Here is a 25,821-nt window from a genome sequence, read left to right as displayed (position 1 = left end):
CGGGAGACGTTCCGCGGAAGCGTTCGCCGAGCGCAGGTGGGGCGGCGGCGGCCGAGGGGCGCTGGGGAGGCACCGTCCGCCCTGTGCCAGACCCGCCCCTGGCACCGCCGGGACTCCCGGCCGGCGTCACCCACCCCCGCCCGGCATCCTCGCCCCTTTCCCGCCTCTCCCTCGCATCCCTCCGCCCCCTCAGCGGCAGCCCCCGCCCGCCTCTCCCCCGCTGCGCAGAGCGCGGCGCCGGCGGGCGATGGAGAGCCAGCGCTGCTTCGCCAACCGCTTCGATGACTACCCGGGCAGCCCCGCGGCGGCGCCGGACAGGGAGGCGGCGGTGCCGCTGGTGACCGCCACCATCGAGCGCATCCTGCGGGAGCTGCCGCCCCTGGGCGGCCCTCGCGGGTGCCCGGGCGGGCTGTACGGCGGCGTGGCCGGCGTGGCCTACATGCTGTACCACGTCGCGCAGTGCCCGCTGTTCGCCCCGTCAAGGGACTCGTACCTGCGGGCCGCCCGCCGCGTCGTGGACGCCTGTCTGCGGTACCAGGAGGGATGCGGCGAGGCCGACGCCGACACCCGCGCCGCGTTCCTGCTGGGCGGCGCCGGGGTGTACGCGGTGGCAGCGCTGGTCTACCGAGCCCTGGGGCTGCCCGAGTTCGCCCGCCCGCTGGGCAAGTTCAGGGAGCTCAGCGAGGTCTGCGCGCCGCTCTCCTTCCTCGAGTGCGGCTCCGACGAGCTCTTCGTGGGCCGCGCCGGGTACCTGTGCGCCGCCCTGGTGCTGAAGCAGCGGCTGGGCATGGAGGTGAGGGGCGCTGGGGGACGGCGGGGCATCCCCGGGGGGACCGTCGGAGAGCTGGCGGCGGTCCCTCGGACCGGCTTCCCGCGTTGCTGCCGAGGTGGGACAGTGCCCTCGGTTCTGGCTGGCGGTGGAGGAGCATGCAGCGGGGCCGCGGGTCTCTACAAAATAAAAATGGGAAGAAAAAAAAAGGCGTCTTTGTCAGCTTGTACTTTGAGGGACCGCTCCCCCGGGAGGAGAGGGCTTCCTTTATTAGCTGTTCCTTCCCGAAATTAAAAGATGTGTCTTTGGCCGGAGGGAGCAGAGTGCACGGGGCGAGTGGGATGGGGTCGCGCCGCCGGGCTCTGGAGCGGAGCCGCTGCATCCCGGGGCACGCCAAGAGCATCAGCTGTTGGTTGCCAGATGGTGAATTACTTGGCAGGAGCCACCCTGGGCTTTCAAGAGTATTTCCGTAAGATGAAGTGGGTAAGAAAGGGAGGAGTGTTGGGTATACAGTACGAAGCTGTGCTGTGCTGTAATTTGCAAGCAAGGAACCAGATTTTCAGAGGCGCTTGGTCTTGCTCAGCATACAGACTTTTGGAAATCTGTCCTTGTATTTTGGTGCTTTTCATGAATGAGAGCCGTTCTTTTAGCTGGAAGCACAAGATGTGGTTATGGTTCAACATGCTGTTGGTTTCAGTAGTCGGGATTTTACCCCAGGATATTGTCGTTGTCAGTGCTGACAATTCAGGGCTTCCACTGACCAGGGCACAGTAATTATTGCAACTGATTCTGTTTGCTGTGGTGTTTGTTACTAAGAGGTCAGTCTGGTATCTGAGCAGGCAGTTGGTAGATTTTTGTTCCTGTCCTCTTGTCGGGTCCAGTTTGTGTTTCCTCTGTTAATCACTGATTTGCAAGTTCATATGCTTCTGGCTTTCTTTCCTCCCAGGAGAGGAAGCAATATTTATTTACAAATAAATAAATGATGTAAAAACAAGTGGCCCTGCCCCATCCAATACCAGTCACTGCAGTTGGAGTCCGAGGAAATTCACTTACTGGAGGTCTCAGGAGGCTCGAGGGTATCCAGAGAAGACACAAAGAATGTTAAGTCAGTTAAATACTTTGATTGCCTTGAACAAGAATTCTTACAGCATTAGGCATTTGAAGTAGCATACATAAAGAGGTGTGCTGTTTCTTTGTATGGCACTGTCTGACAATCACAACCATAAAGGTGTTTATGTTATTTGTAACCATAACATAACCGAACTTTTCACTCTGACAGCATTTTCTATGAGAGGAAAGTTTTGAAGACACATCACAACTGTATATGCAGCAGTGCTAGCCTGAAGGGATGGTTTCTCATGGAGAAATAAGCCATCCCTGTTAGTTCATTTTGCACTGGGGGAGTGTCTAGTGCCTGTATCAGTGCTTCTGATGGTATGGTGACATACCAGCTGAATGAGGTGGGACACTGCACTCTACTGCTTCATTTAATTCCTTTGTCCATTCGTCTTACATCCTTGAGAACAACTGCTGAACAGTTTGGAGAGCAGGTGCAATCACTTCTTACAAGCAGTGTGAGGAAGGGGAAAACTCTCTGTTTGCTTGCTGGGTGAAAAATTATATTTAACGCAGCTGTAAAGAGTTAAACATCCCCACAGATAGGCAAAGGTGTGCACTTTTTGTGGAATGTATTTAGCAGGTGGGTATTTAACTGCAATTGTGGGGAGTTATTTTGCCAAGAAAACATATATTCTCTGTCTCCTTGCTGATGTTTTCATCAGTAAGCTAATGTCCTTCTATGGTATTACTTGTTTTGTCAATACATTGTAATTTTAAATGTATCATGCAAGAAATAAATTGTTAAGTATTAATAAAACCAGCTTTATTTTTTAATTTTTAACAAAAATTAAAACTTTTAATTTTGCTCCTTAATGAGGAAAACTACAGTGATTTCTAGTCTCTATGTACTTGTGCTTGAGCAAAATTTGTGTCCTTTGAATAAATGTTCTCATCCTAATACAGAATTATTTTAATTAGTACATTGCCAGATCAGACCGTGCATCTTTTTACAAATGAAGGAAGGGATGCCCAGAGAGAGTGCATGTCATTTATTACCCAAGGTCAAACGGTAAGCCAGGTACATCCCAAAATAGAAGCAATGTCTTGTGATTCGAACCGCTGGAAAATGCTACCTCCTGTAATTTGATTGTGCACAGTCTCACATGGCTCATTGCAGCATGTTTTCTTGTTTCCCACGTTCTTTTTTTTGAGGATACTGTGCAAACATTTCCAGCACAAAGTGAAATCCACTCCTTACATTGAAATACAGCCGCTGCTGCCCGTATGGTTGGGTTTTTTTCCTCTGAAGAAGTCAAATGGTGACCTATATACAAGGAATCACTTGCCCTTGGAGAAAGCCTTGGGAGTGAATTTTACAGTTTTTGTTGTGGGTTTGGTTTTTGTTTATTGCAAGTAGGGAAGGAATGAGAGGGCTTTATTTCAGTAAACACCAGTTTAGCTCAGCTGCTGTGCCCTGATGCTTCAGTTTCTTGCTAAAGAGGCTTGGCATCTTTAAGTTTAACATGCTCTTCATGAAGTAAATGGACTGTCCTGAAGGATGCAGTCAGTTGGATAATATTGGCTTCATGTGAAGATGGCATTTACATTCAGCTGGTTTTCAGATTTTCAGGCTAATACAGCATTTTCCCCTGATGAATTAATTGGGATTTTTTGCATGAGTAAGGATTACTTCAACAGTCAAGGCTTAACAGGATTTGACTTTCATGATGCACTGTGCATTAGGAAAGATGTTTGTATTCATCCCTTTTTTAATTTCCATTATGTTGCAGTTAGTGCTTCCCAGGCAGAAATGGGTAAAATACTCTTTTGGCAGAAAAAATGTGTCCTTTGTATAAGGTGCATGTACTTTACCTGTCCTTACCTGCTGTGTTTTCACCACTTAGGGAAAATTTAGTTTCTGTTCTCTCCTCTGTAAGTATGTCTTTTCCTGATGCTTGTAGTGCTGGTTCATGGTGTGTTCTTGGGGAAATCTATCAGTTCTTCTTTTAATTCACTTCACACAGTCTCTATTTGCTTGTACAAACAGCAGTAAGACACCATCAAAATGATGGTCCCATCCCTCTATTCGTGTGATGTTTTATCCTTGGTTTTTCTCAGGGATGTTTCTGTCCCATTTCGTGGCTGATGGAGCATGGTGTGCCTCGGTAGTTGCACTTCCTTCTGGCAATGTAGCTGTCAGATGACGGAGGGAAAGGTACAGAAGTTCGAGTGGCTTCTTGCATTACCATCTGCCAAGATGTTACTGCCTTTTAGTACAGCTTGGGTTATCTTTTAATAACTGCCTGTATGGATGGGCTTGACTGACTTCCACCGGCTCGGGGCTGCAGCAGCAAAGACATCAATGGATCTCAGTGTGCCCTGTGGGAGACAGGGCAGCATTTTGAGTGACTGCCTGGTGCTGTGGTTTCATTAGAGGCAGTGGTTTCAAAAGACATGGGGTCACTGTAAGAGACCCTTGCCTGCAGTTGCAGTGGTGACAAGCTGAAGCAGCACACTGTGCCACAAATGTGGCCAAACCTGTTCCCGCAGGGGCTGAGACACTGGGCTGAGTCTTGAGACTCTCCAGTAGGGACTTTAAGCTCTTCCATGCCACAGTGTGGTTAAGCTTTCTGTCTCTGTGGCAGAGGGGCATCTCGATTTCCTTTTCCAGCAAATGCAAAGTCATGATGTACTGTGTGTTTCTGAGGGTGTTATCCTGTCACAGTGTGGACACAATTCTGATGTTATTCTGTCAGGGCATGCCCAGAAAGAGCAACAGTCTTTCTAACAGGACCTTGTTGAGTGTAGGGCCCTTCTAAAAACCGTGTTTACCCTTGCTGCTGTGTATAGCCAGAGCCTCTTTTCTCCTGGACCTCACAAGATTGCAAATCAAGCTGAGCCAACTTCACCTGGTACCTGGAAAACAGAAATAATGCTGCTGTGCAGTCTGAGATCTGGGTGCCAGAGCAAGGGATGTGTCAGGCAGAACTGGCTTTAAAAGGCAGTGGAGCAGACAGATGTACAGTGTGTGGGACCTGAGAGGCCCAACCAGTGTGTATTTCATAATATTCTGTGAGAGAAGATACAAATGAACGAAAATTATTTTCTTTCAGCCTCTCAGACAATTCTAGATGATGTAAATTGTTCCTTAGAGTTTTCCCTCCTGATAGTCAGCTAGTTTTTAAAGACTGTTGTGGGTTACTTGCTCCACTTTTTTTTGCTTTTCAATCTCTTAGGAAAAAAATTGGAAAGTATGAGAAGAATCCTGCCTAGAACATGTTCATTTGCAACTCTTTAAAGCAAATGTATTAATGCTGAACACAGTGTTTATGAAAGACACTCAGTGGTCTGATCTTAGCAAGGGAGACCTACTAAGTACCCACAGAATTGGTGCATCTCCAAGTGCTGTAGCACAGAATCTCTATGTCAGGCTTTTAATCTCCACCTGCACCTGAAAGGGAAGGATTGTCCTTTGAGGTGAGATTTCATTCCTGCTCTGCGGCCATTGAAGTCCTTTCTCTCTGCGGAAGAATTTGCCAGTTTATCTGAAGCGTTGTGGTGTTTGAAATGTCAAACATCATGGTGCTAGCTGGAGCTGTGCTGATTTCATTATTTCATTTTACACAGGCCACTACACAGCCAGGATGTCTTTTTTTGCCAGAGGATTAAAATGAGTTAACAGTAAAGATAAAAAGCTTTTGATCCTGGTCTGCCTCTTAAACATACAGTCTTCTAGCCATGGTTTCCAAAACCACACACAGGGGCTAGATTTTGCATTAATTTGCTTAAATTGATGAATTTAAACCTGGAGTTCAGTACTGGAGTTTTCTAAAGTAAACAGTGAAACAAAGCTGATTATTTGCATTTGGATTTTTTTTTTTAGAAGGCATTCTGAAATAATTTGCATCTACCTTTCAGAATTTCTCTGTTTCTCTTCAGCAAGGCAACATGAATTGTTTTCATTTTAACAGCCTCCAAATTCAGAGATGGCAACATGTTGATAAGGGCTGCCTGGATTCAGTTCAACACAGCAGACACTGAATGTCCAGTTGTAGTGTCAAAGTAGAAAATTTGAGGTTAAAAATGTTGAATTTCATATGTGTTGTTTACCAGCCAGTAAAAAAGCCCTGTAATACAGACTGGATCCTTCTAGAATTGGAGGTTTGATTGACATGAGTTTAGCTACATCCTTTACATATTCAGTTGCAGAAATACGGATTTCAACCACTTATAGCTGAGGAGTGGTATTAAAAAGACAGTTTTGTACAAAAGCAGTGTCATATCTCTATGGCTTTATGCTGTTGGAAGAACATTTGCCTACACAGCAGCATCCTTTTGCTGAAAAAGCAGCCCAAGCACTAATACGGATGTTATGATAACAGCTTTTAGCAAAAAAGATAAATATATTTATGCAGAGGCATCTCTACTTTCCCATCCATCTTCTGACTCCCTTAAATTTCGTATGCCGGAATTTAACTCTTAAACTTTGTCAGTTCAGTCATCTTCCTCATCATCCCCGTGGAGAATTTTGAGGTCACCCTTTGGAGTTTGTCGGTGCCGCTCATTACTCTGCTAGAAGCAGAGGTGTTGGAGGCAGTGTCTTGTCCTCTGCAGAGCAGAGAGGCTTGAAGGTGAGATCTGCGGAACAAAACACAAAACACAGGAATTGGAATGAGGGCATGTTTGTGGAAAAGTTGCTGAGCAGTGTTTTGGACCTGTGGAGTGTATCTGGTGACTGAATCTCTGGAAGCATCTGGAGGCATCAGGTTTGAAGCAGAGAAGCAGGAGGTCTCTCCAGCAGTGAGGTGGAGGGCTAGAGTGGAAGCTAGTGTTCCTCACAGCATTGCTTACTTGGAGTTACTTTGATGACACAGTGCAGAAAGTTCCTTAAATCCATTGCCTTAGGGTTCCAGATTTTTTTTATGTCGTATTTTATACATATGTTAAAGAACTTCAGTACTGTGTTTCTACAGATATTTCACATTGATGGTTTCCCTCGTGATTTTTTGTCATGGTTCTTATAAAGGACCAAAATCCACTGTTAACTGTTAGGTCATACTGGATGTCATAGCAGAAAGAAATAGTGTGTGTGTCAAATATGCATATGTGGTGGAGTGTGTGGACACAGAGAGACAGGCAGGCATGAGGAAAAAAAGACATTTGACAGGGATGGAACAGAGAGGAAAAAGAAAGAACTAAGTGAAAAAAAAAAACTCTAAAAGAAGCGAAAGAATTAGTTGCTGGCAAAAATATAAAAAAAATGGAAAGTTGCAGAGGGGTAGCAGAATTCAAAGATGAGAGGAGAAAGGCAAGAAATAATGTAGACCCTGGAGCAGAGGAGATTTAAAACTAAAGCCAGGCTCTTTGACAGACAGATGTAGATCTGATGGCTGATGTACTCAATTTAGAATAACGTAAAAGTTCAAAAAGAAGAGTGAAGACATGGAGAAGAGGACAGGCAGAGAGGAGTAAACTACATTTAGTTGGGGAAAATTACTATTTTTGTCTGCTTGGTTTTTGTTTGTCACGCATTTGTCACCATATTCTCTTCGCAAAGGCTCCTACACTTACAAAAATAGCTGCCATCACATTCAGTGCTTAAAAATTCAGAGCACAATGTTATGTCTTAAATTCCATATTTTTTTTCTGTACTGAATAACAGAGATAACTACTGACGTCTGGAAGCAAATATGGGCATTTTCATGAATGTTTCCATATTTCTGATGCTGACATTTCCCTATTACGTGCATGAAATATTATAAATCAGTATGTAACCTAAACAGTAATACTGTTAGTAAACCTTACTTAGGTATCAGGCTAAATAAGCAGGAATATGAAAAACTGAGTTGCTCCTGGGAGATAGAAAAAACATAAGGCTAACAACAGTTACTAGTTAAAAGCGTAACATCCTCAGCATTTCACAGCACTGAAATGGAGGGATAAAAGTAAGCCTTAAGTTCCTCTGTACTCATTTAATACAGAGAGCATTAGATTTGTACATAAATATGTAGGACAGCACCAAAACTAGCAGGGCCCAAATATAGAATCTGTCCTCTTCTTTTGTCTCACCTCCATTAAATCAATAGGCCATACTTCTCTGTTAATTCAGCTGAACAGTGCTAAAATCAACGTGCCAGCCCACAGACAGACTGTGTAAAGACTGCAGAGCAGGTTACTCAGCCAGTAAACCACTGTCTTCTGCCTCACCTCCGAGCAGTCATGGAGCCCTGTGGAGAGGATCAGGATGGGTAAGTCCCATGGTCCTGCTGTCATCCTACTTCTCTATTCCACCCCTTTTTAAAAAAAATCAGAATTCAGTATATGCAATCAGGTCACCATTTTTGATAAGACAATCTGTCAAAATGTCTCTTTGTCTGTGTCTGTCATGCAGTGGGTTCTTTGACCATTGACAAGCACGAGATTAAGCACCGAACGATGTTGCATAACCTTCTGTCCACTCCATTACAAGAAGCTCAATGACAATACCGTGTCAAAACCAAGTATTTCTTATCTATGTTGTAGGATTATTTTCAAGGGATCGTTAGTGAGCTGGAGCACCAAGGCAAAATAATTGAAATACTATTTCATTTTAGGCAAACATGATCAAAAAGCATCTTAATAGCAGTCCAAGCTGTGTCTGAGTCATTTGGTGTTTCTCAGCTCGGTATATTTTGATGTCTGAGAGCAGAACCATAAATCTATTTTTGCAGTAGATCGACATTCCTGAATTCTTCATTTTAATGGCTTAGTACATCTTGTTGAAGAACAGTGAATCATGAGTGAGTTGGAATGGGTGTCTGATAGCACTGAATGATCTGGGAGAAAAACCATGTGGCAGATAAATACACCTTCTATCTGTCCAAGACATTTAGTTATTTTGTGTGTCTAATCTTTTCCTTCACAGGATACTTCCATTCCCTTATTGGTACAATGTTAACATAAATTGAGGATTATAAATTGGGCATGTGCTGGTCATATTTAGATATCAGAGTCAAGGAAATGAAAGCTGCTCTTAAAAATGTGTGGGCCTGGAGCTCGAAGCAGCACAGGACAAAGGAGCTCTGTGCTGGTTGGTCAGTGCAGAATTGGAAGGTGGTGGTATTGCATATTCCATACTGGTGGTGTTCTGCAGTTTGTCTGCTCAGGCCTGGCAACCAAATAATATCCCAACCAGAATCAAAGAGCTGATAGGACCCTTGAAGGTAAGTCAGGCTGCCATCTAACCCACAGGAAGGTGTCGCTGTGCCTCTGTCATTCCCGGCAGACCCTCTCTAACCTGCTCTTCACACCCTGGAGTCAGTGATGGGGATCTACAGGCTGCCTTTGCTGTCTGATACCGGTATTTTTAGCTTCCCTGTTAAAAGTCTTGCCTAATGACTAATCTGAATCTTGCTGTAATTTAAGCCTGATATTCCTTGTCCTCCCCATTGAGAAACAGCGAGAAATTCTGTTCCTCTTTACAGAAGAGGGAGACTGTTATAATTTTTATCCCTAATCTTCTCTTCTCAAAACAATCCTAAGCCTTACAATCTTCCCAAGTGTGTCATCTTATCTACATGTCTGGTCCTTCCCATTCATTGCACTCTGCCAGTCTCCCTCCAGCCTTTCCTGAAGAGTGCCAGAAGTTGGACACCTGGTTCTGGCAAAAGCCTTTCCAATTTAGCAAAGAGATAACTGTGTTTCTTCCAGGTCTTGTTTCCATATATACAGCTCAGTAAGGTGTTTGCATCTCACACCAGCATGACACTGACTCACATCCAGCTATTATCCAGCAGTCTTTTAATGGGCTGCTGCTACATGGACAGGTGTTCATTAGGAAAAGTCTCTGAACAAGTGAGGAAGGTAGGGGTCATGTGGAGACAGGGAACCACAGAAGCTGTGCTGTGATATGCAAGACGAGAAGCTTCTTCAAAGCTTCAAAGCTGAAGGGGTTTTGTGTCATTAATGCCAACTAGAGAACCTCCTTTCCTTTGTTCCCTGAATAAAACTGGGAATATGTTATTCTACCTTGTAACACAAGGTGTGCCACTATATATCCAGGGGACATCTGTGAAGTATAGAGTTCTTTTGTGGAAGTATAGTTGCAACAATATATTTTAGAGGGCTGTATTAAATCACCTGTGTTGTTGACATTAGAAATCAAGGAGTAACTGAAATCTGAAGAAATGTCTGGAAATTAAACTTAGTCTGTTCTTCTGATTTACTTTTGTTGCTAATGTAAAGATAAAGCTCAGTGTTGTCTCTTCTTCTTGTCATCTGTGAAATGGCTAATGCTATACTTGTTTTAGTTTTCTAAGGCTAAGCCAATGATTAAGTAGTTGAAATTCCAGTTATAATAGCAATGGATCGCAAGATACACATTCCACATGTAGCTGTTTAAATTTGATCAGACCTAAGCTGGTCAAATATGAACTCGGGCAAAATTCTTAGCAGTAGAACAGCAAAATAAACTTATTCAGGCTCTTTAAATAAATATTGATTTGCTTGTTCTTGGTCTTGCAGAGCTGAATCAATCATGAGCTTTCTTATGCCAGGCTGCTGTTTTCATCCATACATGCTTGTTATTATGCCAGCAAAAATAATGCTGGAAATAATGCTCAGATAACTGCTACACATCCAGAAGACAAAATGTAGACAGAGCTGTAGCATGAATGCACTTGCCCTATTTTGATTTTATTCTCTAACCACTGTGGGACTGCTTATTTTGATAAAACAAATATTGTGAGGTAAACTTAAAAAAAAAAACAAAACCACACAAGTAAGCTGAGTCAAACTTAGAGTTGAATCCACATGATCTATCTGACCAATGTATCAGCATACTCACTTAGATTTGGATTTGGCTCAGTTGTAGAGTCAAAGCATGGCCAAGGCTGGAAGGTACCTCTGGAGGTGTTCTGGTCCAACCCCTGCTCAGAGCAGGGTCCGCAAGAGCAGGTTACCCAGCGTTGTGTCCATTTGTATTTTAGTATTTCCACTCTATACCTTCTCTAGGCAACTGTATTGGGCCACCTTCACAGTAAGAAAGCTTTCTTTTTATATTTAAGTAGAATTTTCTGTCACTGGGCACTGCTAAGAAAAGCCTGGCCCTTCTCTGCTCACTCCTATCAGGTGTTTATACACATCGATGAAATCTCCCCAGAGCCTTCTCTTCTCCGGGCTGAGCAGTCCCTGAGTTAGTACACAGAAAGCACACAGTCATTCCTGCTCCATTTGCCTCTTTTCCCCAAAAGCAGGCTCACAATGCCATCCCATCTCCTCTGACTCCCCCTAATACCTTGGATGGGCAAAGGATTGCAGTTTTTTTCCCTTGCAGTTGGAAGCAGGGAAGAGCCTGAAGTCCAGAAGTCTCAAAAGGACCCGTTCAGCACCACACTCTGCCACAGAGCCTCAAACTCAAACTGCATCCTCCTTACCAGTCTTTGCTGTATGAAAGGAAGGGCAGAGTCTTCTCTTATAGCTAAATATTGAGGCTGACAAAACTGTTCCTGGCTCTCTCAGGTAATCAGGAAGGTTGTGGATCTGAAGAGCTTCAGTGTGAAGATTTTTTTTTTTTCCAACAAAAATGAAGCTGTTTTAATGCAAACTGCAGCTCAAAGGCTTCTTAATGCCTTGCAGCCCTGCAGCACTGAACATCTGTTAGTGAAAATGTCTGTAAGAGATAGGCCATGCCCCACTATCAAAGTGAGACAAGAAATACCCTAAAAGTGCCTGTGGGAACTTTATCCCCTCACCGCCCATATTAATCAAACACCTCAGGTTGCTGTTTGCCAGTGGAGGAAGAGAGTTCTCTGTCCCACAGGCTGTGTGAGGAGCCAAGGATGCATCAGGGCAAGGAGGCAAAGCCTTCTTCTGAAAGCTAAGTTACAGGCCAGGGGTGATAAAACATTCTTCCTGGTGTCTGCAGATGGCCAGGACACCCCTCAAGTGCCAGAGTTATGAGGGAGGTTCTTTTAAATTGTTATTTTTGTGGGATTTCTTTCAGATTTTGCAAGAAAGACATGAGAGGATTTCCATGTCCTTCTGAGCCCTTGAAGTGAAGCTGCTTTACTCCAAGGGCATTGGAATATTAAGCACACAGAACAGGTAGGAAAGGCATCTGGCAAAGAGTTTTAAATACAAGTAGTTTGACTTAGCAAGCTTGACTTGGAAAACACATTATATGATCCATAGGTCCAGGAATATCTGGCTGGAGCTCTTCTGTCTCAGTTTACACAGTTCCTCCCATGGGGCTGGAGAGAATAGTCATGTAAAATGACAAATCCAGCAAAGGGGAAGCATGGCTTTGAGTGCTCCCAGGGCACCAACAACGCAGTGTAACATGAGGTAATAGTAATTCCTGTTAGTTAATGATGTGCAAAGTAATGGCCAAGTGCTGTGAATATTTATTACTGGTGGCAGTGGTATGATTTGTCTCGTGATTCCTACTACTCTTCTTCTTTACTGCGTGAGGTTTGAACTCTCAGAGTAATCTGAACTGTGCCTTCTGACACAGCAGTCTCTTTTTCCTAAAGTCTGCTTGGTTTACACACAGTCATAACTGAGAATAAGTAGCATAAAGGGAAGATTGATAAAATTTTCCTGATTTTATTATAGTATCAAATGGCAATCTTTTATCCAGGAGAAAAGTACAGAGATCCCATTACTTACCAAATAAGCCACATTTTAAGGATCACAGTATTCCACACTTCCTCAAATTAATCCCATGACTCTCACTCTGCCCTTGAAATGGGGCAGTACTGAATTATAAGAGACTGTCTGTATTTGAAATATGACTCGAATTGAATTTGGAGTTGTAGGCATATTTCCAAGCAGTGCTAATGGCCCTGTATGCCACTGGAAACTTTTGTTACTGTCTTTTGCATCAGAACTGTCTCGTCGATGTGCCTTGGAGTATCTGGGAGCCACATAACAGAACATCAGGATTTTTACTACATCAGGCTGCTACCACAGTCTAAGGATAGGGTAAAATTTAGATGACTCAGAGGACTTGATCACCTTCATCTGGTTCTCCTGCAGTATGTTGTCAGCATTATTCCTGTAGCTTAAGTTGATATTTCTATTCAGTAGCTTATTGGCATGGCACAAATTGCAGATCATCACACAAAGTAGAAGTGGCATGATGCCAGCATGGAGTTCTCTAGAATTCCCTTTGCTTGGCGGCACTGCTGGTGCTACTTTAAAGTGACTAATTTATGCCTCTGTTAGCCTGTGAATGATGCTAACATTGTGGTGTTTACCTAATTTAACTAATTTCACAGGTAGCCACATTGTTCCTTGGCCATAAATATTTAGATGGACCTCTGTGTGTCACGTGTCTCAAATATCTGCATAGTAGAACTGCATATAAATCAGCATGACTTAGAAAAAAGAAGTCTTTTGAGACAAGCAGTGTTACTTGTTGTAAATAAGAGAATTATAAAATTAGTGGCTGATGAAAAGAGTAGTAGCCAATACCTTTTTTACATTTGAATAGGTCTTTTGATGCAGTGTCAAAGATAATCTTCTTTGAAAACTTAATTCATGCTGGCTTGGGTGGGGACATTGTGGATTTGGAATTGGCTAAAAGACCAAAAAGCAAAGCTAATCATAACTACTAATAAGGGACTGATGTAGCAACCAGCCTTATTTATTATCTTCATTAATGATCCAGAAGAGGCAGCTCTCTGGATAAGAATTGCTTTGGCTTTTAAACTGAGACAAGTGCCAAATACCATGCACAGGCAGAGGGAAAGTATGAAAACAGCTCAGGAGATTAAAAAATGAGCTAAAACAAAGTTTATTTTTAGCGGTGCAAGCAGATGTATCTGGGGAGAAATATCTGTAATACTTATCCTATATGTTAGGAAGAAACTGAGACTCAAGTAAGCTGAAAATGACAGGGCCTGAGTTCCTCATGTACACAGTTCATATGAGTGTTAGATTAGTCTGCACCTGTGCTGCATTACTGCTTGTACACTGGGTGTAACATGAGAGCACGTCAGTGTCCTGCACTTACTTTAATGTAAATTACCATTACATTCCTTTGCATTTATTCCCTATGGGAATGAGCAGCTAATATAAATGAGAAGGCATAACCAGTACCTGTAGAAATTAACTCAACATGGCATTCAGAAGGTCAGTGAAATTTTGGACTGCCTACACAGCTGTACCATCCACCAACAGAGTCCAAGGCACCTAGTTTGTGTCCTGGAAGTCTGCTGGGCATCTTTTGATAGGTGTGCAAAACCTGAGAGTTGTGTGTTGTGGGTCATGTAAGCCATGCCAAAATCCATAAGCCAACAGCTACACCACACCACTCACCATCCATGGAGCTCTGGTACAGATTTATAGTTCTCTCTTTTCTCCGTGGTATTTATGTAACTCCTCCCAATCTTCCCACGTGAGTGGCCTTCATCTCACCTGCCAAAACTCACCTCCAAAGGAGGCTGTAGAGCTGCAGCTGGGGAGTACATCCCACCAAGCTCATCTCTCCCAGTTTGCTGAAGGTGCTTTTCTCACAGACCCCCAAGCAGGGTCTGACCTGCTGTGGAGTAAAAGCAAACCAAGCATCCTGTCTTTTCCCAGTGGCAAGGACAGAATGTGTTCACCTCCTGTCACCCTACAGTTTTCAAGACCAAATGGGCTCTAAGCAAATTGCAGTACAAGTGGGGGTCATAGTCTCTTCCTTTTTATGTGCAATAACCTTGAGATTTCATCACTAACCTGGCAACTCAAATTCACATCCCTTCTTTTTCTGACACACTGCAAGAATTTAAGCTAATGCCTCTAAGCTGAGTGTGCTGATGGCTAGAGCAAGTCTCTCTTATTGCACCTCTGATTGAAATTACTTATATAAAATACTCCCTCTGATTGAAATTACTGATGTAAAATACTCAAATATTCTTCAGAGCGGGGCCTGGAGGGAAGTGTCCCAAACTCTAGGCTCCCAAGTCGCTCTTGTTTCTTTGTCACCCGTGGTGTCAGCATGGAAGGATACTGTTCCTACATGGCAGAGACACACTAACTGCAGAACAGGTTTAAATAACAGTTTTCAAACTGTTTTACATACAGTACTGCATGGACATTGTACAAACAGTTGGATGCTTCCCCTTGTTTGCAGTGAGGAGTACTGTAGTATACAAACAAATCTTTCTTCTTCAAGGTTTGTTTCCAATGCTCCATCTGGTTTAATATCTTGTACCAGTACTAGATGACTCAGAGTAGCTGCACAAATGTCTGTGGAAGCTAATTTTGAAATGTGTTTTCTGTAACAGGCCTAACCTGTGTTTTTTAAGGACTGACTTTATGCTCTGAAGCACAAGAGTTTATTTTTCATCCAGAATTGGTTGGGAGTTGATTGTAAGATTTAGCCTTGCAACATCTGTCAAGAATAAATGTTCTTACATTGAAGTATTTGATGGGTTGAAAGGTGATAAATTATTTATTTAAGCAACATAGACTCTGAAGAATTCTTATTTAATTCAGTTGGAGTAGTGGAACACTTCTGGCAAAATCCTCCTAAAAATTCTCATCTTAAGGTTCAGTTGGTTTGTTAAAATTCCACAATGAGAGTGGACTCAGCTAAATTTTGCAGAAATAATTTCTCGGGCTTACTTGAGTCTTGGCTGTGCAGAAAGATATTTTGTCTTTAAACTTGCAGCTTTTTACAAGCTATCATTTTGTTCTTGACACTGGAAGGTGAAATAGCTTTGTATTCTTTAACTCATTAATTACCTCCTGTCCAGAAAATAAATGTTGCCATCCTTTTAGCTTCACTTAGGAGAATCTCTTAATTTTCTCTAAAATACCTGTGTCTACTTGATTTTTTTTTTTGGTGGTGGTTTTGTTTTGTTTTATATTAATAATGAGAGAACAGACCTGGAGAGTTATCAGAAGAAAGAGCAAAACAATACTGCTAAAGTAGCCTTTAAATAATCATTTCAGCATTACTCTCATGCATCCTAACACTTTCTGTTTGCTTTCTACAGCGCTGTGATACACTGAGCAGAGATTTTCACTGAGCTGTTCACAGCACTATGCAAATTGTCACATATTGTTTAGGTTCTTCTCTTCCATGAGTGTAGGATTTTGAGAAGGTCAAGGACTCCTCTAAGGTACTGAACTGTTAAAAATGTACATGTATTATACAGCCACAATCAGGGCACTCTCTACATCCCGAGGTAGCACGTTAAGATGAAAGCCCAACTTTTTATTGGTTTTAAATGGACAAAAAACCCCACAGCTGAAAGCCTTGTGATTGGGAGCCTCTAATGCTGGTAACAACCCTGTTCTCTTTTCGAACCTTAACTAGAAACAAATGAAGAAAAGAATACTGTTTGACTTTTCTGTAGCTTATCTCTGCAAGTTTTAACAATAAGAAGCTATCAAGTCTTTCATGGATAGCTTTCCAAATGCTACTTTCTGTAGCCCCTCCTCCCCCATCAATTTTTTTGGTTCTGACACTTCTGCAGTGAGGCTTTGAGGAGTCATGTCTGTTCTCTTATTTACTTTGGTAAGCCTGTGAATGACGCACGTTCACTCGTGCCGAGGGAGGAGGTCTGAACATTCAAAAAACAAGCCTAAAGGCGTTTGAAGTAGACTGGGAATTGTTGCATGAGGAACATAAAAGGACTGGATGATGATGACAGATAAGGAATGTAGTACATCTTTAACGTAAAGAGGAAAAAAATAATGTATAGAATGAAGTCTCTGTCTTCTGGATTTCAAATGGCCCTGGCGTGTTTTGTGAGTTGCTGCCTGTCAGCAATGGCTAAATAAAACACCAAGGATGCCAAAAAAAAGGAGGAAGAAATAAAGTTATGATACCCAGCAACACACTTCATACGTAAAATTAAATGGATGTACAATTGTTTACATTGTAATATTTGATTAGCTGAAAAGTGATAAAATGTTTTTGACAGGTGTGCTCCAGGCCAAATCCTGTAGTCCTGACAGAAAAAAATTCCCCCTGGAAAACAGTTCACAGCTGCATCTGTGAACCATGACCTACTATAACTGCTTGAAAGGCAAATGAATTCCTGTTAAACTGAATATTGAGCAAGATCAGACACAATTTGATCCACTACAGTTTGCTGGTGGGTATATAAACTGCAACCTTTCATTTTACTGCTATTTTAGTTCTTCAAATTTCTTCATTTTATTTTAATTCTTCAAACAGTGTATTTGCAGGAGCAAAGAATATTCACAGCAAGAGTGTAAAGCTCTACCTCGACACAAACTATAGACCAATATTTGGAATTCTGTCCTCAGGGAAATGGTGCCTCATACCTCAACTGAAATTTTTAGTCCCTTTCATTTAGATATGGAAGACAATGTATTGCCTGGCTCATCACAGGAGACAGTCTTCACGAGGATATTTGTTGACATGAAGGACAATTCTTTCAGAGTGCCGGGGAGAATTGCTTATAAATGCAGCTTTATTCAATAGAGGCATAGAGCGTGCACATCCTTGGAAAAAAGCGATTAAAACCCCCAAATACTTCTATTGTGTGTAAGTCATGCACTCCACATTGGTTTGGAGCAATGAATGACAAAGCCTGTGCTGGTCAGTTCCCTCCCAACTGACTAAAGTGAGAGCAGGATCAGTCCTTGAACAGTTAGATATTCACTCAGCTGTATCTGTTAGGTTTCTCTACTCAGCTACTGCAAGCAAGGTCAGCGTTTTACTCTGTCAAGTAAGCCACGTTCTTGTGTTCTAAGCCTTTAAAGGCCTCATCAGACACAGTTGTTATCAGTTTCAACAGACTACGAGCCAGCTCTATGGTGTTACTGGGAAGACATGGAATAACAAGAATTTACAAGAATAATTACATGGCATAGAAACCGTAACCAAGTGGTAAAACTTACAGCATTTCTTATATAATACTTGCCAGGAGTAACAACCCTCTCTCCCCCCTCTCCCCCATTCAGGTCAATGTCCCATTCAGGTCAATGAGGATTTTGATATTAAAAGCCATATTAATCATCTAATAGGTGAAATGACTTTGACAAATTGAAAAGGAAAAAAAAAAGCTGCATGAGACTAAAAAGGCTCTTTTCCATCACTCAGAGTGATTAAGATGATGGTGTTACTTAAGATGAATTGAACGATGAGCATCCTTGGAGATATTCTCAAGGAACCAGCAATCAATCTTTCTCTGTCCCCATCCTGTACTTCTTATTTATTGTATTACGTAGTTGCTTTCAGTGTAATCTCTTAGTTTTATTTTTCTTTTCTTGACAATCTCAGATGAACAACATAAACACTGTTGCTGAAACAAGTGAAGCTTTAATGTTATATACAATTGCAGCATGAGAATGGCACTTACAATAAAATAGAAAATAGAGGAAAGGTGATGTGATCATACAGGTTCTGTGCAGTAATTTGGTCAGGGAGATGCCTCAGTGAAGGGGGCAGTAGAAAAACTTTTAATCATCCAAATATGCTGTATATAAACCACTAACTTGTTTTCTCCAGCCCAGTACCACACTGAATTTGGATGTAGACCATTCTCTTCAGACATAGCCTGCTAACACAGCCTATAGGGCACAGGAGCTCTTTCACCTCTCTCTCTTCCTCTCTCTTTACCCCCTTTCCCTCTCTCCCAAGGCCAGTTAGGCCACTCTGTCTCTGTTTTGTGCCACCTTTTGCCATGTAACATCCAGCTGGCTGTTCCCAACTCAGACAAGAAATACCAGCCAGCCACCAAGGACATAATCACCACCAGGAGACATCACTACAGCAGTAAACTTTTGTTAATTGTGAAGTGATACACAGTGTTCTTGTCCCTTTGTCTTTCTTAACCAAACATCAGTTTAAAGGAACTTCACAGGTTTCTCATAGAAAACAAGATAAAGTTTCTCAGAGCTTAAATTTTGGAGATGTGTCAGAGATGTCCTTGTTTCCTCTTACCACTTGCAACAGTGCTTTCAAGTACCTGATTTCTCTCCTGTATTGAGTGGCACCTTCAAAGTTAACTGTGTCTTCACAAACTTGGCAGCTGTACAAGTCATAATCTTAAGAAGTTCTAGCATGAACATTTCTCGTTGCACATTTGTACTCCTCAGAAGTAAATGCATTACATTTTATTCCATCAGTGCCCTGTCTGATGCTGAGTGCTCTCTTTTACAGATGAAGCAAAAGAATGAAGGAATGGAAATGTCCAGTTCTTTCTGGAAACCTCTAGGACATCTTAAAATATGACTTACCAGCTTATTTTGGTTTCTAGATACAGTTGCCATTTTCATTTGTAGAACTCTAAGCCTAGGTCAGCTTCCCTTTGAACAATGTTAGCCTTTACCTACTGACCTGAGATCAAGGTCTACCCATCTCATGCTGACCTGTGTACAGACACTAATAAATTCATTTTCCCAAGAAGCAGCCTGCCTAAGTTTCTAGCAGCAAACAGTGGTGTCCAATTAAACTAGACTTGCATCATGTTTTATTTTAGACTACAGGCACTGCCATGGTTCCTGCAGTGTTTGGGGACAGTCATTCATGGTTACAGTGTTTTTATCTTTTGCAAAGTCTGTATAATGAATCTCATTTCCTGTTGTTCTGGAGCTGGGAGAATGGATAATACTTCTTATCCCTCTGCATATGTTGCATACATCAACCAGTTCAAGCACCAGGACAGCTTTGCTACAAGAAATGTCTGTGGAACAGATGAAGGTGTGGATTCACTTCCAATAAACCAGCAGACCTGCTGTTATAGGGAAGTAAGCTGATCCAATATACACAGGCAGAGCAGATGTTCCTTGCTTAGTAGTGTAAAAAATGGGATGGGATCCTGGGGCAGCACAGCTACAGCACACTGGGCTGCCTATTACCCAAACAAGAGTGCAAGACGACCAGCTTGGAAGATGTTTATCATCATAATGCAGAATTGTCAGGGACAGGTTTCTAGAGTGCAGAAGGATAGATCTCCCCTCAGGAACTGACAGCTCCTCACTGCAGTTTTGGCATCAGTTATTGCAGGACTCGTGTACTGATGTACATTCTGACTGGGACTAAGCAGAGTCAAAGGTTTTCCCACTGATGACTTCTACATGAATTATCTTCCTCCTACCTGTGAGGGGAGAACAGATGGAAGGAAAGCAGTACCCATGCAGTACTAATCTCCCACTTATTTGCAGCTCTCATAAGCTGCTCCAGACTCTGGTGGAGGAGTGGTTGACACAAGGGAGCTCCAAACAAGGATTTGGATCACAGAAAGGTGATCACTGATCACCCAGTTCCCAGGGTCTTTGTCCCCACAATTACTCAACCATGCACTGGGAGGACGGTGAATAATAATAATAATAAAGGAAAAAAAGAATTTTATGTGCCTGTTGAAAAACGTTGGGGTAGAATTCTGTGATGTAAGAAGAAGCCTCTCCAAGCAGTGTCGGGCTTGTTTCTCAATTAATTTGCAAATCTTTTTGCTGTTTTTAAACATGCTTTTCAATTCATGCTCTTGAATTTGGGTGCAATTCTAGGGAGAGATGCTTGAAATTAAATTGTTGGCTCTCTGTGGCAACTCTAACCCTCTACTAGGCAGTAGAGAACACGCAGCTGGGGTGCAGACAGCTGCCATTTGAAAGCCTCAACGCAGGAGTGCATCCCAGGGTACCTCACTTCTTCTTCTGTGATAGGACTTGTCCTCCTGAGAAATTCCCTGCTGTCTTTGCTGTTGACCAGACACCTTTAGCTGAACAGGACCTAAGCTCTTAATACACAGCCTTATACCTCCTCAGTCGTGGTGGTTATCAGAACTGCTCTGAAATCCTTCCTGCTTCAATTCTCCAGCAGCAGAGAGCAGGGGGGTTGTGATTCCCTGCTTTATGATAGTGATGGGGATTTCTTGTTTCCTTCCCAAGACCTAGGAGAACCACTGCAATAGAACTGCATATCCAACCAGACCCTGGTGCATTAGAGTGAAAGATTTTGGGGCCTGAGCATAACTGGGAGAAATGTTTCCCTCTCTCTTCATTGACCCAGGATAGGGGGAGCCTGAAGAAAGGTTGAGTCTTTTTGTGCATCCTCCCACTCCACACACTCTCTTTCTCCCTTGCCTCTGTCTCTGCTGGACATTGTGATTTGTCCTAAGATACAAACATCAAGTGAGAGTTGTCCTAAGGTAAGGATACTAGTTGGAAATTGCAGGAGGAACTGGCCAGATGCTCACAAAATGAGTGCATTCCAGAGATGTGGGAGCTGTGATGATGCTGCTTGGCTTTGGTCCTGCAAAACAGTATAAAATGCTGCTGGAGGTTGGACCAACTGGGCACTCCTGCAATTCCCACCTGCAATTCCAACCTGGTGTTCTTATGGTAGGACAAATCAAAATGCCCATCAGAGGCAATCACAAGAGGGAGTGTATGTGTATGTGTGGGGAGATGCACCAAAGACCTGACTATTGTTGCTGTCACAAAAGGCCAGTTGCTGGTCTTGCTTTGAAACTCTCCAGTCAAAGCTGACACACACAGGGATTAGAGATGCCCAGTGCATTGGACCAACTGTGTAGCAGCACCAGCTGCTCTCAAACAGCCTCCTGTCTACAGTAACAGTTCTGCTCCATCCTTTTCCACAACACTTCACATTCCCCTTCTGAAGGACAAGTTTAACAGCAGAATGTTATGGGTTTAATGAGACCTGTGGAAATTTTTTACACAGTTAGCATTAACAGAAGTTCTGCATTGTCTTCTTTACCAGTAATCTGATTCATCAGGAATAAAAGCAGCCTTAAGTTTCTGATTGGACTCATGATTAGTGACCCACAAAACAAGAGAGCAATAACTGACATTGCTGTTTTCATGCCACTGAGGCAAAGGGTCAGCTGCTTGAGTCAGCTGTCCTGCTGAACACAAACATATATATCTTTTTTTTTTCCAGAATTTTTGGTTCTTATAACTAATTCACAAGCTCCCTCTGCTGGGCTACCAGCATAGGAGGCTGATGGCAAAACTCCTGTTACTTGCAGACTGACCCATTTTCTTCAGGTTATTTTGACACTTTGTACAGCATCGGAAAAAGTGTTTGATCAAATTCATCTAAATGGCTTTTTGGAAGTGTGACAGAGAGGTTTGATGTGTTAGGTGCATATTAAAGTGTTTTTACATGCATAGAGGAAGGTTTTTTCCACAATAATGTAAGTGTAGCTGTTACCTCCTAAAAGTATATGTGCATCTATCAAAATGATGCTTGGCTTCAGTAATGCTTTCAGTTACATACAGGAAAAAGCTCTAAGAAAATAAATACAGCTCTTTTAAGAGAATTAAAAGCTTATAGTCATCAAGTATACTCAGTACATTGTGCAGTTCTATGTAGCGGTGGTTTTCAAAAGGCAAAGCATGAGCCAAGGGGCTTGTACAAGGAATGATGAAGTGCTGAAAATGTTACAGTAATCAGAAGCAAAGAAGAGCTAGTCCTGTTTTTTACTTCCTAATTCTCAAGGTCAAGATTTGTGTCTACAATCAAAACACATATTTAGAGTGTTTGACATATCATTGTCATAACTGATACATCGCAAAATCTCTCCTAGTAGGTTAAAAGGAGTTGTGAAATCATTCTCTTCCAACTAAACAATCTCAGGTTGAGAAAGACTTCTAACAACAAAAAAGGATGGATGGTGTTCTGTGATTACTGTAGACAGCAATTCCTTGCTGGCTTTTAAGAGGGATTTACTGAATGAAGTATCTGTCTCAAATAACTCACAAAACTGTGGAATGCCTTAATGGGAAAAGGCATATTGCCTGCAGTGGCACAAGAGAAAAATGGAGAGACTTTAAAAACAATCACAGTGGCTTTTTTACTGTAGGTTGGGCTCCTAGGCACAGACAGTAGTACAAATACTAAGTATTACAGTGCTTCCTAAGTGTTGTGCTTAAAGTAAAAGGTATATGGGAATGTAGCTGTCACCTGTGTGAGCAAACCAGTTATTTACAGCACACAGAATCAGTGGGCAATGATATAAAACAGAAAATAAAGGACTCCACCAACCTACTGATACAGAAATTGCAGGGGAAACGTGGAATGCCTGTATTCCAAACTTCAATCTACTGAGGAGACTAAAATGAACATTTCTAACATCAATTGAGACAAAATCACCAGTTTTGACTAAAGTGGACAGACCACCTATACTTAACCTGGAAAAGGAACATGTATAATTTATATGTGTTTGTTAAATAGCTGAAAGCTTAAGAAGGCAGGTGTGACAGGAGAAGGGGGAATGGCCTTAAACTAAAAGAAGACAGCTTTAGACTGGCTATTAGGAAGAAGTTCTTTACTGTGAGGCACTGAAACAGGTCGTGGTGGAGAAGTTCACATCCCTGGAAGTGTTCAAGATCAGGCTGGATGGGGCTTTGACCAGCCTGGTCTAGTGGAAGGTGTCCCTGCCCATGGCGGGCAGTTGGAACTGGATGGTCTTTAAGGTGCCTTCCATCCCAAACCATTCTGTAATTCTATGATAGGACAGGTTGCGATATCTTTAAAAGTGCAAAAATAGTTTTAAAGCACCAGCAATATATCTCTTAGTGTCAGTAGTCTTTTGGCTAAGTACTGACAGGATGAAGAATAATTTTACCTATGCTTATGCTAAATGACATTCAAGAAGTTTCTCAAAAGATGTATCTATCTCAAGCATGACGTTTTTCTAGGTAGCATATTCTCATATTGACTTTATTCTTCATCAAAGCATCTGACAGCTCCAGAGGACGTGATATCAATATGCAATTTATATCCTCAAAGCCTTGAGGATGATCAGTCTATTTCTTTTCTGTTCCTAATTAAACATATTGCTTCAGTAATTCCCAGGGCCAAGGAGGCATTGGGACTACACTGAAATGAAAATGAACTCTGTAAAACCACAGCTACATCATCGGTGGTTATGATTAATGTATTCTGTGATTGTTGTTTTGGTCATAAGATTTAGCAGTTTTATTAAAGATACTGAAAGGGAGCATACAGAGACAAGTCACAATTTTCTTTTCTTGGTAAGGTGAAAGAAATCTGAGAAGGTTTTAAGACAGAATTGGTTGAAGTAAAATATAGCAAGTCAAGGGAGATCTTAAATGTGATTTCTCATTATTCAGACTTTGCCAGGCCACTAATAATTATGGTTAAGTGAGGGTTTCTTTTCCAGCCAACCATTTCCTAGAATAAGGAGTAAATACAAATCCTTCTTATTTAAGTGTTTTGGGAAACAGGCAGCAGCCCTACAATGATTGTGGATTGAGGTTCTTGTTAAGAGATAATTTTGTAATTAGCAAAAAATAAGGTTGTTTTCCAGATACACATGTAATTTTCTTTGCCATTTTCTTTGGTAATGTAGAAGTGGATCAGGTGGGTTGATTTCTATCATCCATTCTAATCACGATTCTAAATATCATTTTTCATCTGGCTTTGCATGTGGGCTGGTTTTGCATTCTGAAAAAGAGGTGATATTCATTAGCATATTTCATTATGCCAGATAAAAGGGTATACTGTGTATACACTTAAGTATTCAGACTGCTTAAGTGCTTGACTTTTTACACTTGCTTTATATTAAAAAAGGTGAACTGATCCTTCTTTATGCAGCATTGTGGAAGGCTGGATTTGGGTAGAAGTTTGTATGCATTTAAAATACACAACCAGCATTTTAAAATAGACATTAATTCCACTTAAAAATTAAATGTGGGGAACATAAAAATAAGCTTAGAAAAACATGGTCTGTATTGAAAGCTAGTTGTTAATATTAAGTAAAGGGATTACTACGCAGGGAAAATGAACTAAGATTTTTCTAACCAGTGTGCCTTTGCCTTCCAGGATTACCATTAGTGGACTTTATCCTTCACATTTATTTCTAAGGGGTTACCTTACTAATGGTTTTACAAGGAAGGTATGGAGTCTGGAGGAATAGGTCCCAAACTGGCAGATATTAAAATGAAAGCTCTGGAAAGAATTCACTGTGTCTCCTTATTCCTCTGCTCTCCTCATTTGCTTAGGATTTAAACCGTTTCTTTAAATTCTGTGAAGCTAAAATGATTCATTTAAAAATGACTGAAAATGAGTGAAGTCTCCAGATGTTAATGGCTTATTTATTTCTACTGCAGCAACATTAAAGAACACTAATGAAGATCAGAAGTAGGTTGTTCTCTAGGGTATAAATATCATAGTCACTTAGAGCAGCTGTAATAAAATCCCTTGTTATCAGGGAGCAAGGTGAGACAGACAAATAAAATTTTTCAGCCATTAGTTTTCAGACAAGTTTTAGGTGACATTAATTTTCTGTAGCATCTTTTACGTGCCAAATGAGAGAACATAGTTTATAACATATGTTGCCTCCATACTTAATGCTGTCAGTATTTTTTAAACTTTTTAACTGATGAAGTAATTGTAAATCCTATAATACAAATTATAGCAAACCCAAATGAGTTCAGAAACATTTCAAAGACATCACCTTGATATTCCCTTTAGTTTTAGGGTTACCATTTATCTTGTCAAGACTATTTGTGCAGCCTTTTTCTTTTTTTTTTTTTCTGTCTCACTTTGCCTTTTTTCTTTCTCAGTTCTCTTTTCATAATTTGAAATATATTTCTTTAAAATACTGCTGCCATACAGGCTTTCCCCTAAAGCCAAAACACTACTTCAATCAAGGTGTTGGTTAGTAAAGTGCAGATGGGGCTGACACAGAGGAAATTGCAGAAGATTGCAGTGAATTGCATATAAATAGAGTCGTAGTTAAAACCTGTAAAACTGATCCTTCACTGAATGCTTTAGGTCAGTAACTTGGAAAAGTTCATTTCTGGTGAAATATATGATTTATCAGTCATACTTTTGACACCACTAAGAGTAAGGCATTAGTCATTTCTTAGGACTGCAATAAAGGCAGCATTGCCCTGTTCATGATGATAAAGTCCCATAAGCATAGCTAACCTATCTTCATAGAAACCTGTCTTGCACTTCATTTTTCACAGCATCTTCTTGAGGTAAGAAAGCCTGATTTTTTTACTAAGATGTTTCTGAACCCACACACATAACAGTGATTTTCAATAAA

At 41.7% G+C, this 25,821-nt stretch overlaps 1 protein-coding gene across 1 annotated transcript in view; it reads left to right on the top strand.

Annotated features, from left to right (window-relative positions):
- Positions 1-247: 247 nt before the first annotated feature.
- Positions 248-25,821, top strand: part of LANCL3 (LanC like 3) — a 36,969-nt gene continuing 11,395 nt past the window's right edge. The window contains exon 1 of the mRNA XM_032679741.1: positions 248-793. Within this exon, the coding sequence (XP_032535632.1) occupies positions 248-793 (546 nt within the window). The remainder of the gene's footprint in view (positions 794-25,821) is intronic.

Source organism: Chiroxiphia lanceolata, chromosome 2 (genome assembly GCF_009829145.1).
Source record: "Chiroxiphia lanceolata isolate bChiLan1 chromosome 2, bChiLan1.pri, whole genome shotgun sequence".
Taxonomy (NCBI): Eukaryota; Metazoa; Chordata; class Aves; order Passeriformes; family Pipridae; genus Chiroxiphia; species Chiroxiphia lanceolata.
The sequence above is the reverse complement of the archived record's forward strand: the minus strand, read 5'-3'. Positions and strand labels throughout refer to the sequence as shown.